At 35.4% G+C, this 13,976-nt stretch overlaps 1 protein-coding gene across 5 annotated transcripts in view; it reads right to left on the bottom strand.

Moving 5' to 3' along the window:
* Positions 1-13,976, bottom strand: part of PIBF1 (progesterone immunomodulatory binding factor 1) — a 258,434-nt gene that overhangs the window by 156,412 nt on the left and 88,046 nt on the right. For all 5 annotated transcript variants that reach the window (XR_008994571.1, XM_036893743.2, XM_036893740.2 and 2 more), the window contains exon 10: positions 4,385-4,483. Coding sequence is in view for 4 of the 5 variants with exons in the window: in XM_036893743.2 (XP_036749638.2) it covers positions 4,385-4,483 (99 nt within the window). In the remaining variant the exon portion in view is untranslated. The remainder of the gene's footprint in view (positions 1-4,384; positions 4,484-13,976) is intronic.

The following is a 13,976-nucleotide window of genomic DNA, read 5'->3' as shown; positions in this document are numbered from 1 at the left end:
AAACAGAAGCAGAATCACAGAACTCAAGAATGGACTAACAGGTAACAAAGGGAAAGGGACTGGGGAGGATGGGTGGGTAGGGAGGGATAAGGGGGGGAGAAATAGGAGGGTATTAATATTAGTATGCATGGCGGGGTAGGAGAAAAGGGAGGGCTGTACAACACAGAGTAGGCAGGTAGTGATTCTACAACATTTTGCTATGCTGATGGACAGTGACTGTAAAGGGGTTTATAGGGGAGACCTGGTATAGGGGAGAGCCTAGTAAACATAATATTCGTCATGTAAGTGTAGATTAGTGATACCAAAAACAAAACAAAAAAACCCAAAAAAAAACAACAAAAAAAAGGGCAGTTCCTGTGTGGTAACCTCCAATGAGTTCTACACAAGGGTATACAGGGCATATAAAAGTGTAGGCAAGGGGTCTGTTTGTGTTTACACAGAGGATCAAAGCCTAATTGGGCTACCCCAAAAATGAACTAAGATACGATATGAAAAAGAACTTCCAACATCAGCACTCTCTGGAAGACTCATGCCAGTAGATGATCATCAAAGAATCCCAACAAATATCCATGCACTGCTACAGCTGTAGATGCCCTCATCCCACCAGCTCCTGGACTTGCCATGGGAATGAAGAAGGAGATATCTAAGCTGGCCTGTGCATACAGTAAAACAACAAATTTGACTGGATCTATAGTGTTGGAACTCAACCAAGAATTAGGAGAAGTGCAAATTGTAGCGCTCCAAAATCTTACAACTACAGACTATTTACTGTTAAAAGAACATAAGGGATGTGAACATTCCCCAGGAATGGGTTGTTTTAATTTGTCTGATTTCTCTCAGACTGTTCAAGTTCAGTTGGACAATATCCACCATATCTTAGATAAGTTTTCACAAATGCCTAAGGTGCCTAACTGGTTTTCTTGGTTTCACTGGAGATGGCTGGTAATTACAGGTATGCTTTGGTTATGTAACTATACTCCTATTATGTTAATGTGTGTGTGCAATTTAAGTAGTAGTTTAAAACCTATACATGCTGAAGTTACTCTACAAGAAGATATGTCAAAGAAATAATCAATCTTTCCATGTTTTCTGCCGCCTGCTACTTCTATAGCTTTTCTTCTTCCTTCCTAATTACAACTCTTAAATAGAATTCGTGCCTCATATCAAATTTACCGAGTATCATAATTCTTCCAAGTGGTAAAGATACCGCAAGACAAATGGTGGGCATAGAAGCTACAGGGCATAAATATGCAAAGAAATAAAAAGCTAACCATTTCAAACAGTAAGGTTTCTCTCTCACTTACCAACTTTACATTTCCCTGTATGGCCCCGGAAGATGACTGGTTAGCCAGAGACGGGTAGGATTCCTCAAGGGAGGAACAACCTAAGACAGGCACAGTCGCAGGGGGGCCATCAGGTGAGAAATTGGGGATCAACAGAGGTGAGGCTTAGAACCTCACCCCCCACTGTTCTGAGAGAAATATTCTGCATACGTGGATGTTTTATTGCCCTTGTCTTGCTTGGATTAACACATAGTCTGCAGGCACACACCTGATCATCTACATTTGCTCCCTTACAACACTAAACTATGTTTTCTACCTTTACCTTGTATCTACCTACCACTTCAGCATTTTATTAAAAATAATAATAATAAAGAGAGAAATGTGGTATCCACATATAAATCAAGTATAAAAATCAAATGAGTATTCATATTTGAACTGTTTATAGTTCATAATGCATGAGCAAAACCGAAAGTTTCTGTGATGACTGCCCTTGTGCTGTTCACTATGTAACTTATTCACTATGTAAGAATTTGTTCTCTATGTAAGAACTTGTTTGTTATGCCTCAGAAGTTTGGAGACTGACGAAAATTAGGCTTGGGGTGGATTAATGATTGTGCATTGAGCATTGACTCCCCTATACAGAATTTTATTGTTGTTAACAACCATTTGATCAATAAATATGAGAGATGCCCTCACAAAAAAAAAAAAGAAAAAAAAATACACACTTCCAATGGTAAAATAAATAAGTAACCGGGATGTAATGCATAGCATAAGGAATATAGTCAAGATATTGTAACAGCTTGGTATGGTGATAGCTGGTACCTAGAATTGTCATGTATATAAATGTTGAATCACTATGTTGTACACCTGAAACTAATGTAATGTAATAGTGTGTGTCAACTACCCTTCAATGAAAAATAATTATCTGCAAAAAAAAAAAAAAAAAAGGGAACTGTGGTCTGCTTTGACTTATTCTTAGAGGACCCATACTAAATCTTGGTCATTCTTGCTTCCTCTAAGAGCAATCTTACAAATCCACTACAAGCATAGCTACTTATTGAGCATAATCTAACCCATACACTTACATTTATCATATCTAAGCCTGAAAAAAAACCCTGAAAGGTTGAAACTGTCATCACTGACCATGAAAAAACTAAGTTTTATAAAAATTAAGTAATTTGCTTAAAGTTTACACAAGATTGCAGGAAATCATTATGCTGAAGTATGTTATAAATGATCAAAATATGATGTGTAACAGACCTACTAGTCTGTTCTCAATAGCTGCAAGATTTACCACCTTACTCTCCTTTATGAAAAACAAGTTGTTATTTGTTTGCTCCTTTTACTCATTCCCATTGTTTTACAGGAGTATTATTAAGGGATATAATCTCCAATGTTGCTTGGTAATTTACATGTGGAACTCATGTATGAGTACTCTTATAATCATTCTTTGTTTACATTTAATTAAAAACATTTAAAAAAGAAAATTTTCACAAGTTTCAATATTTAGAAAGTAAAAAGAATATACTGTAAAATACCTACATCCAACATCTGTCCCCCAGCCACATAATTTCATGATCCACAAGCAATAGGTGTTGTATGTACACATAAGCAAATACAAACATAAAATATACCATATGTATTGCTTTGTTCTCAATTTATATACAAATGACATCATTACATATGTATGCTATATAGCCTGGGTGAAAAAAGTTGGTGCGTATATTATGTTGGTGCTATCATATATACAGGTTCTGCACCTTTCCTTTGTTCACCCAACATATTTTGAAGATTTTTCCTTGTCACAGTATAAGTTATTTCACTCCCCTTGTACAGCCAAATGCTGTATTCTAACTTTATCTACATACTGTAACTTATTCTAACCACTGCCTAAATGGCATGGACATTGGGATGTTTTCAATGTTTTGTGACTGCAAACTATGGTATATAAGTTGGCATATATATATAATTTTGTACCTAGTGAGAAATTCTGTAAGATAATACCTTACAGTCCTAGATCTAGAGAAATGTGCATTTGTACTTTTGATTGGTGTTATTAAACCACAAATTAATCTGTAAGTCTTTAACAATTAAAAGGCCTATTCAGTTTATCTTCAAAGTTTATCAGTATGTGAAAGGCATATGGAAACTTTCTGTATTATTGTAGCAACTTTTCTGAAATTATTTCAAAATAAAAATATTAAATAAAAAGGTAATCACTCTTTACTCTGCATGTAGTTGTATCACTGAAATTTTAGGGTATTCAAGGAGTTAATGGTATTTACCTTAATACTCATCAGTGATTTTCCTTTTCATTAGGTTATTAAAATAAGTATGCTTTTTTATTCATAAATTAAAGACAAATCATTCTTTTTCTTCTTCTTTTGCCAACATACATGAACCAGAACATACGGATTTTTAGAAAATGAACTGGGAAGTATACAATAGTACAACCACTTTAGAGTTAAGTTTGACAAGTTCTTCAAAGTGAAACATTCATCTACCCTATGATTAGCCATTCTACTCTTAGGTATACATCCTGGAGAAATAAAAACATATGCCCACAAAAGGTTGTATAAAAATTGTCATAGCACCTTTACTTATAGTAGGTCCAAATTGGAAACAATCTAAATATTCATCGACATGTGACATTTGACATCGATAGAATGAATAAACAAACTGGCATATTCTTACTCAACAATAGTAAGGATGAACTACTTATACAATAACAAAATGGATGAAAACATATAATGTTCAATGAAGAAGCCAGACACAAGAGAGTACATACTATATGATTCCCTTTATTTCTAGTCCAGGAAGAGCAAAACTAAACTATGGTAGCAGAAATCAGAAAGTATTTGTCTCTGGAGGGGTAGTAGTTGAGATGGACAAAAGGGGTATAAGGAAACTCTCTAGGATGACTGACCTGCTCTATCTCAGGCCAGTATATGCAATAATTACATATTACAAAAATAATGCATGTAAATCATACAACAATTTAAATGAAAATTTTATTTCCATTAAGAGTATATTTTCTAAATGAAAAATTTACAGGAACAAAATGTGAAAAGTTTTGATATTTCTATTTTCAGGATGCTTACCTGTCTAACAGCTGATCATGTTTTTCTGAAGCATCCTTTGCAGCCATCACTGCTCGGTCCTTTTCAGCTACTGCATTATCCCTTGCTTCTCGGAGATTTCTGAAGTTTAACAAATATTCAGTTATTCAGATTTGTAAGTATCCATCTTTTAAAGATTCATAAATGTGCTTGCTTGGAGTTGGACTATCTGACCATACTAGAGGACCCACTGTCAGGACCCACTAGAGGTTGTTGACCCAAAGTGTGTATTATATGAATTTGCTGGGCTTGGAGAGTCTCTGTGGAGGATTAGCAGTGTAGGTGCAAACATGATCTACCAATAAATGTTACCATGTGGGTTGAAGGTAGGCTAATCAGTCTGTATACATAGTACCTTGTTTAATCCTTACTATAATCTAATGCAGTAGGTATAATTGCATATTATCTACAAGAAAACTGAAGTTTTGAGAAGTTAAAAAATGTTCTATTAAATATTTTAAGTGAAAGTTATTACACAGAGATCACAAATATCAAAATGGGAATGCAGTCTGGGATAGGAGCACGAGAACAGCTGAACTGATGGACCTTGGGATCTCACTTGTAGAGGGAGGGAAAAAAAGGGAACGCAGAAGGGCTAACAGATTAGGAGAAAGTAGAAAGAACAAAGGACACGAAGGCCTGACAAAATGACAAACAGGTTAAGTGGAAGTAGTTGAGCAAGCAAGATGGAAGACTAGAGACTGCTGCTGGAGAATGGTGAGTCAGAGTAGAACAGTGCTTTCCATGATAGAATTTTAATTGATAACAAGATCCAGGCTGTGACCAATGGAGCAGGTAAAGGGAGTGATGAGACAAAGGTCAATATTCATGCATGGCTCAAGGATGTATGAGGCCAGAATATTAGGTAAGTCACCACTTGCAGTACTGATGATAGCAGGAACTGGAACTGACAGAAAGATACTTTTCATGACAGTTAAGAGGAACATCCAAAAGGTGGGAATGTAACAATAGTAATTAGGATATGATATAGTGAGATATGAGCTTCAAAGATCAAATCTTGTTATGTTTTATAATCAAAGTGGAAGTTTGGATTAAGAAAGGTAACAGTTAAAGTTTCTTCCTGAGGGTCAATAAAAAAAAAGTTTTCTCTAACAGACTTATCAAATAGAGCACAACAAAAAGGATGTTGCTTACTTAATTCCTACATATCCCTTAGGATGTATTTTCTAACCTTATAGCTGAGTAAACTGAAATTCAGAGAGCTTAAGCACCTAGCACTGAGTCACACAGTCTAAGTGTTAAAGCCATAATTTGAGCCCAATTATCTATCTCTTACTCCAAAGTGAGTGTTTTCTACATGATATCACCCAATCTCCCATAAAGAACTGGATTGGATATTAGAACTTGCTTTTTATTATTCATGGGGAATGTCAGTAGGGAGTCATGAAAACCCACACAGTTTCAAGAAATCTAGTAACTACTGGATAGAAATGCTTAGTGGTGATACTTGCTGCACCAATACTTTATGTCATCTTTTTATTTTGATGCTAACAATTTAAAACTTAAAATATGTCAATCAATAAAGATTCATCAGTAAAATAGTTTATGAGCCAGAAATAAAATAACTTAAAAAATCTGGTGTACAGATAACTCTTATTCAAAAGAAAACAACTTTTGTATACTAAGTGGAAGTGCATTTTAAAGTAGACTTCACAAAATGGCATGTCATTATTTTCTGATATCATCCTGACTGCAATGACTGTCAAAAAATATTTTATTATTAAAATAACTGTAACATGAAAATTCAGTATTATAATTGAATAAAATTCTTTAAGTATATTAAACATATACATATTTTTCATTCTTAGATGATCTATACATTTCAGTCAGTACTAATCATCACAAATTGGTTACAATTTTTATTTCTTAAATATGATCTCATTTTATAAGTTACTTCAGTAGCAAAATTCCAAACAGACCATATTTACAGTGCTATTAATCATGAATGCTTAGTTAGCAGATGGAAGAGCTTCAGTCCCTAACTGTATTTCCTTTCTTGCAATAATGGGCATGAGAAATAGAAGCAAGTCACAGGGAATGAAAGAAAACTCAGAATAAACTAACATTTATGAGAGGAGGCATGATTAGAGGATACTAGTGCATTCACCATGCTACACACTCTATTATCTTCCAGCTCGCTCTAATTAATGCTACATTAAGAAATAAATGAATTCTATGGACACAAAGAAGAGGAGTTGATTATTATTATTATTTTATTTTGGTATCATTACAATTACATGAGGAACATTATGTTTACTACACTCCCCCCATCACCAAGTTGCCCCCACATTCCCCATTAGTCACTGTCCATCAGCGTAGTAAGATGTTATAGAATCACTACTTGTCTTCTCTGTGTTGTACAGCCCTCCCCATGGCCCCCACACACATTATTCACGCTAATCATAATGCCCCCTTTCTCCCCCGTTTATCCTTCGCTTTCCACCCATCCTCCCCAGTCCTTTTCCCTTTGGTAACTGTCAGTCCATTCTTGGGTTCTGTGAGTCTTCTGGTGTTTTGCTCCTTCAGTTTTTCCTTTGTTCTTATACTCCACATATGAGTGAAATCATTTGATACCTGTCTTTCTCCTCCTGGCTTATTTCACTGAGCATAATACCCTCTAGCTCCATCCATGTTGTTGCAAGTGGTAGGATTTGTTTCCTTCTTATGGCTGAATAATATTCCATTGTGTATATGTACAACATCTTCTTTATCCATTCATCTACTAATGGACACTTAGGTTGTTTCCATTTCTTGGCTATTGTGAATAGTGCTGCGATAAACATAGGGGTGCATCTGTCTTTTTCAAACTGGGCTGCTGCGTTCTTAGGGTAAATTCCTAGGAGTCGAATTCCTGGGTCAAATGATATTTCTATTTTGAGTTTTTTGAGGAACCTCCATACTCTTTCCACAATGGTTGAACTAGTTTACATTCCCACCAGCAGTGTAGGAGGAGTCCCCTTTCTCCATATCCTTGACAACATTTGTTGTTGTTTGTCTTTTGGATGGTGGCAATCCTTACTGGTGTGAGGTGATATCTCATTGTGGTTTTAACTTGCATTTCTCTGATGACTAGTGATGCGGAGCATCTTTTCATGTGTCTGTTGGCCATCTGAAATTCTTCTTTGGAGAACTGTCTGTTCATCTCCTCTGCCCATTTTTTAATTGGATTATTTGCTTTTTGTTTGTTGAGGTACATGAGCTCTTTATATATTTTGGATGTCAACCCTTTACCGGATCTTTCTTTTATGAATATATTCTCCCATACTGTAGGATGCCTTTTTGTTCTATTGGTGGTGTCCTTTGCTGTACATAAGCTTTTCAGTTTGATGTAATCCCACTTGTTCATTTTTGCTTTTGTTTCCCTTTCCCGGGGAGATATGTTCATGAAGAAGTCGCTCATGTTTATGTCCAAGAGATTTTTGTCTATGTTTTTTTCTAAGAGTTTTATGGTTTCATGACTTACATTCAGGTCTTTGATCCATTTCGAATTTACTTTTGTGTGTGGGGTTAGACAGTGATCCAGTTTTATTCTTTTACATGTAGCTGTCCAGTTTTGCCAACACCAGCTGTTGAAGAGGCTGTCATTTCCCCATTGTATGTCCATGGCTCCTTTATCATATATTAATTGATCACATATGTTTGGGTTAATATCTGGACTCTCTATTCTGTTCCACTGGTCTGTGGGTCTGTTCTTGTGCCAGTACCAGATTGTCTTGATTACTGTGGCTTTGCAGTAGAGCTTAAAGTTGGGAAGTGAGATCAGGAGTTGATTATTTTTAACTGGAGGGAGAGAGGTGAGTAAATGATGACATGTAAGTTGGACCTTGAAGGACAAATGAGAAAAGGGAATTCAAAAAGAGAAAGCCAGAATGAATGGGAGAAAGTACTGGAAGCTGAGGTTTCTGCCAATAAGTCAACTCATAGGTATGTGCTGGTAAGATTTTTGTGTAAACCTATTTTCCTTATCAGGTGCCATATCTTCCATATCCCAACAAACAAACTGCCTACTTTAACAAGAAACATAATTGCTTTTAACATTAAGAGTGACATGCTTCCTTTAGTATTATCAGTTGACTTTTAATGTTTCAAATTAAGTCTGAGAGAGACTGAATGTATTCTTCCACTGATGATGACAAACATATAGTGCTTACCATGTGTTAGGAAATATTCTAGGCAATTTACACATAATAACATTTAATCTTCACAACAATCTCACAAAGTGTGAGTTGTTATCATTACCTCCCTTTTACAAAGGAGAAGACTAAAACAGAGAAGTCAGTATTTGCTTTAAGGTCATACGGCAAGCTATGGAACCCATATGTGAACCAAAGTTGCCTCTAGAGTCCATGCTCCTCATGATTATACTGCCTTCAAGGTTCCCTTTGTTTCATGGAAGTTTTCTCCTTGAGAAATTCCATCTTTAAGATTTGTATTATATGATCATCTCATAGCACAAATAGATGCTAAATCAAAAATAAGTATTGGAAGAATTGTGAATATATTATACACCTGTTTTATGGCCCATGGTCTTTCAAACAGACTGGTTTGATAAAACACCAGATGCACTATATTCTGGCCACAGGTAAAACTGTTACTGTCATATAACTAATAAATTACTCATTTTAAATGTTAAATGCATTAGAAAATGTAACAAAATACAACTGTAGAACAAACAGCAGGAATCCAAATGTTCTTCAAAAGAAAAACTTGAAAAATACATACAAACTGTCTGCAAGTACAAGTTAATGAAGCTAAAGTTTTAAAAGTCCAAACTGAATATACAATCAAATGTAATTATAACAGAAGAAGATGTTGGGAGTTGGCCAACTGGCCAAGATAACAAATGTTTTAACATACAAAAATTCAAATATTTCATCCTTAAAAATGTTTTAAAAGGTAACATTTGATTTTCCAAGACTGTTGTTCATTAATCTTTCATGTTGTTTCCTAAGAACTCCATCCCCCATATACACACCGTAACCTCTCCCATCCATCCTATATTCATATGTGGGAGATGGACTGAGAGGAAAGATGGCAGAAAAAAAAAAAGATCCTATGTAAAATGCAGTAGAAAAGTGAGTGTCCCAGTATTGTAACTAGTGCCCAAATAATGTGTTTTTCAACTTGAGGCAGTTTTTAGAATGAAAGAGGGTGCTGTTAGTAACCATGCCAGAAAGTAGGCACAAACCAGGACTTTCATAACTGAGAGATAGCATCACTTAAATAACATTCACATAAGAACTTAGTTACGTTATTAATAATTTTCTTTAAATAAAAGGATTTAAATTTCACAGTAAAACAGATGTCTTTCATATGCAATCTTGTGTATTTGTGCAGATATTATTTCAACCATGTAAAATTTATTCAAAAATATTCCACAAACAAAACCTGAAAACCTCAGTACAAAACAGAGAAAAACAACAGACATCTGTACAGGATAGAATTTATTTTCTTACTATTAGAAGATAAACTTCATGGTACCAATACACCAAATCTAAAGTTATACTTGAGAAGTACAAGAAAAATGTTAGAAGAATGAGAAAAACCTTAGGAACCTTTGAAATTCTAATAGGAACACATCAGGATCTGGCAATACCAAGAGCATGTCTTAGCCTGAATAAATTACTAAAGTCTCAGAACTTGAAATTTACCAAGAATAGTGAAAAAAACATGGTTGTCAGAAGAGCTCAGCAGGCACAACCAAGCAATCCATTCTCCTTCTGCTTCCTTGTAAAAATATTTTTGTTTAATAAAAGTGAATATATATATTTACAATTGGAACAAAAAAGGGATTCAAAAAGGCTGTTTATATGACAAGCTTCTTTATAGGAAAGCATTTGAATTAATCACTTCTCCCTCCAGATTCTGGACAACACATAAAACTACTCATTTCCATACCTGATGCCTTTCTTTTTAAAATGGCATTAAACAGAAAGAAACAAGTGGATTATCCGTTTATTATCAATGACCAATAATTTTTCCTTTAATTAACATAGTTGTTGAAAAGAAAATGAATAGGACTTAACAAAAAGAACAAAGTGGAAATTTAAGAGCAGAAAGGTTTTGAGATTACTGTTGACTGTACATGCTATACTTTCCTATCATTTTATTTTACTTGGTGCTCAGATTTTTTTTTCATTTCACAGATGTGAAAACTACATTGAAAGTGGATAAATATCTAATCCAAACAATATTTTAAAAAAAATTTACAAAGATAAATCTAAGCACCAAAATGCAAACACTTGTTTAAAATCCATTAATGTGTTGAGGTTTAAAAATCAGCTGATAAAATAAAAGGTAATATATTAAAATGAAACTGGGTGAATCTGGTGGATGGCTAACTGAGTAACTACTACACATCAGTCACCATGCTTGGCCTGGGAAAATCCACCTCAGCATAAATTTTTGCACAGCTTTTTTTCTAAACCAATAGTCACCTATTTCTCAATAGTACCAATTCATCCTTTTATTCAACAAATATTTGCTAGCTCTTCCTACAAACAAGATGTTGGTAAATGGGAATTCAGCACTGAACAACAGATGAAAATCCTTACTAACAGGGAGATCACATTCTAGTAGAAAGAAAACGAAAGGATGTTAGTAGTTCCTACATGCTCTGGAGAAAAATAATGCAGAAAGGGGGCTAGTAGGTAGCAGGTGCAGGAGGGAGATGGTGAGGGATTTCACAATTTCAAATAGGGTGGTCAGGTAAAACATCAGAGAGCAGGTGACATCTGAGCACCTGGAAGGAGTGAGGAAAAAGGGCTCTAGGGTATCCAGGCAGGAAGGCTTAAGCAGTGGGAACTGGAAGAACAAAGGGCCTGAGGTGGGAACTAGCCTAACAGTTAAAGGAACAGGAAGCAGTGTGACTAAGCAAGTGACTAGAATTGAGTAGTAATATGAAAATGAGGTAACTGGAAGCAGATCATATATTATCACAGGGCACTGCAATCATTTAAACTTATGAGATGGGGAGCCAGAGGAGTAGTCCAATTTGACCAACATTTAACAGGAACTGTGCTGAGAACAGACTGATGAGGGCAAGGAAGGATGATGAGGGGCCACATAAGAGGTCCTTGCAGTAATTCAGGCAAGAGATAATGGTAGCATGGATCATGGTAGTATCTTTGAGATGGTAAGAGATTATAAATTTTGCAGACACAACCTAAAGGATCTGCTGAAGAGAATATGGAATGTGAAAAAGAGAGAAGAGGCTAACGACATCCTCAAAATTTTTGGTGTGAGCGAGTAGAATAAGGTTGTCTTTAATTGAGCTGGGTCAGACTGAAGGTTGAGTAGGGTTGGAGGGACAGAAATTTGCTTCTGGACATATTAAATTTAAGATGTTTACTAGATAACCAAGTATAAATGCATGGAGGCAGGTGCAAAAGATGTCAAGGAGATGAGAAGGACCAGTAAAAGGAGTAAGTGCAGCTAGTGAGGAAGGGAAAAAATCAAAGAGTGGTATTCTGGAAAACAGTTAAAGAATGTGTTTCCAGGATGAGGGAGTGGTCAACTGTATTACATACTGCCGACAGGTAAAGTTAAGATGAGAACTAAGAACCTGACCACTAGATTTTTAGCAACATGAAAGAATCTGGGCTTAGATAAGAGCAACTTTGTTGGAATGGTTTGGGGGCCAAAGCTTGGTAGTAGACTATTTTTAAATGGGGTAAAGAATGAGAATATAAAACTCTTTGCAGGAATTTCAACACAAAGAAGAGCAAAGAAATGTAGCAGGGGCTAGAGGGGGAAGTAGAGATTTAAAAAGTCTTTTTAAAGATGGGAGAAAATGAGTGTTAGTAACAATAATTTGGAATTATCTGAAAGAATGGAGAAAACTGCCAATACAGGAAACAAAGGGGAGAATCGCTGGAGTTGTATCATTGAGCAGGAGAGAGAGGACAGCCTCTAGTTACACATGGAGAGGCTGGGCCACAGCAATGTCAAGACACAGGTCCTGTTCAAAAAAATGATACAATTTTAAAGGAAAATAAAGGCCTCTTCACTAATTCTCAAAATTACAAATGCTTTTATGAAGTTCTAATGATCCATACTCAGCCCTCAATTGTGGAGTGGGGTTTGCAAACTCTCTTAAAAGACTAAATTCATTTTCTAAATAAATTACCACTCAAATTACAGTTTTGATGGGAAGTCCTTCATCAGTTTTCACAGCCTTGACCAGTAAAATGGGAGTCTGTGTTACACTGTAGAGACAGGTACGTCTAGGTTTGCCAAGAGTCTGTCATCACAGGCATCACACCTTCTTAGTGTTTCAGTTTCCTCATTTGTAAAACAGGAATATTAATGCATACAGCTTCATGAAATGTCCCATTTAATTCTCTCTATAATGTGCATAAATGGCACAACAGTTGATGCATAGTAGGTACTCACCTAAATAGTAGCTATTATTAGTATGTTATCTAAATATGAAAATCTAAATTAAAAATATGAAAGTATTCATATAGAGAATGATAATTAGGGCATTGTTTCCCAAAATTTTTATTGCATACAAAGAAAATGATAACATTTGTAAGCATACCCTGGGTAAAACAGCTGGAGGGCTTCAGCAGTTTAAGGCCCTTCTGGAACCCTAAGACTGAGAGGAGTGATATCTGGGGCACAGTAGTGAAAATTCTCTAGTAATAAATGTGATCTTAGACAAGTACTTTTGGGCTTGGTCAGAGCTACCACATCTGTAAAAGATCAGGAATTATTATCTTCCTTCCTAAATCTTGTCTGTAATCTTGAGCTAGGGGCCATGCATTATCATCCATCTCTCTGAGGCTAGTAAAATAGAAAAGCTGGAGTCATTTCTGATGTCCACTTTCTGTCAATCACCAGGTCTTACCAATCCTATTACCTAAATATTCTTTAAATTCAGTTCTCACTCTCTTTCCATTTCTCAACTTCACTTAAACTTTGCAATAGTTTCCTAACTAATCCCCCACCTCCAGGCTCTTTTCAACCATAATCTGCCCACATTGCAAGCACAGTTACAAAAAATGAATATATCATGTCACTCTTCTACTATAAAACCTCTAAGAATTCCCCACTGACAGCAGGGCCTCTTAAAATCTGACCCTATCCTATTTTACCAGTGTTCTTCAACACCCTATGAACCATACAATACAAATAAATCTAAGCTCTTGCATAAACTGAACTCATCCTGCTTATATCGGGAACACCCTATCTACCGTGAAATCCATAAATATTAATTAAGCAGTGAACAAATGAGTAATCCTCTACAGACATGAAGATTATAGTTAACAATAAAAGATAGCCAACAATAAAATTTTATTTAGTTATTTGAGAAATTAAGATATTAAAGAGTTATCTGTAAGCCATATGCTTTCAGAATAATGTAACTGAAAAGACTAAGTAGAATATGCTTATGTTTTCCATTAAAGAACTTAAAAAAATTATAGAGATGTCTCGTAAAAAAATGAATGAAGACGTTTGTTTGTATAAGCACTAATGAAGACATATACTTCAAAAACGATGAATGGAACCTCTGTACGCTAGTTCCAATTCATTTATTGTAATACATTAC

This window comes from Manis pentadactyla, chromosome 17, assembly GCF_030020395.1.
Source record: "Manis pentadactyla isolate mManPen7 chromosome 17, mManPen7.hap1, whole genome shotgun sequence".
In the NCBI taxonomy this organism is placed as follows: Eukaryota; Metazoa; Chordata; class Mammalia; order Pholidota; family Manidae; genus Manis; species Manis pentadactyla.
This window is presented reverse-complemented; position numbering and strand designations above follow the sequence as displayed.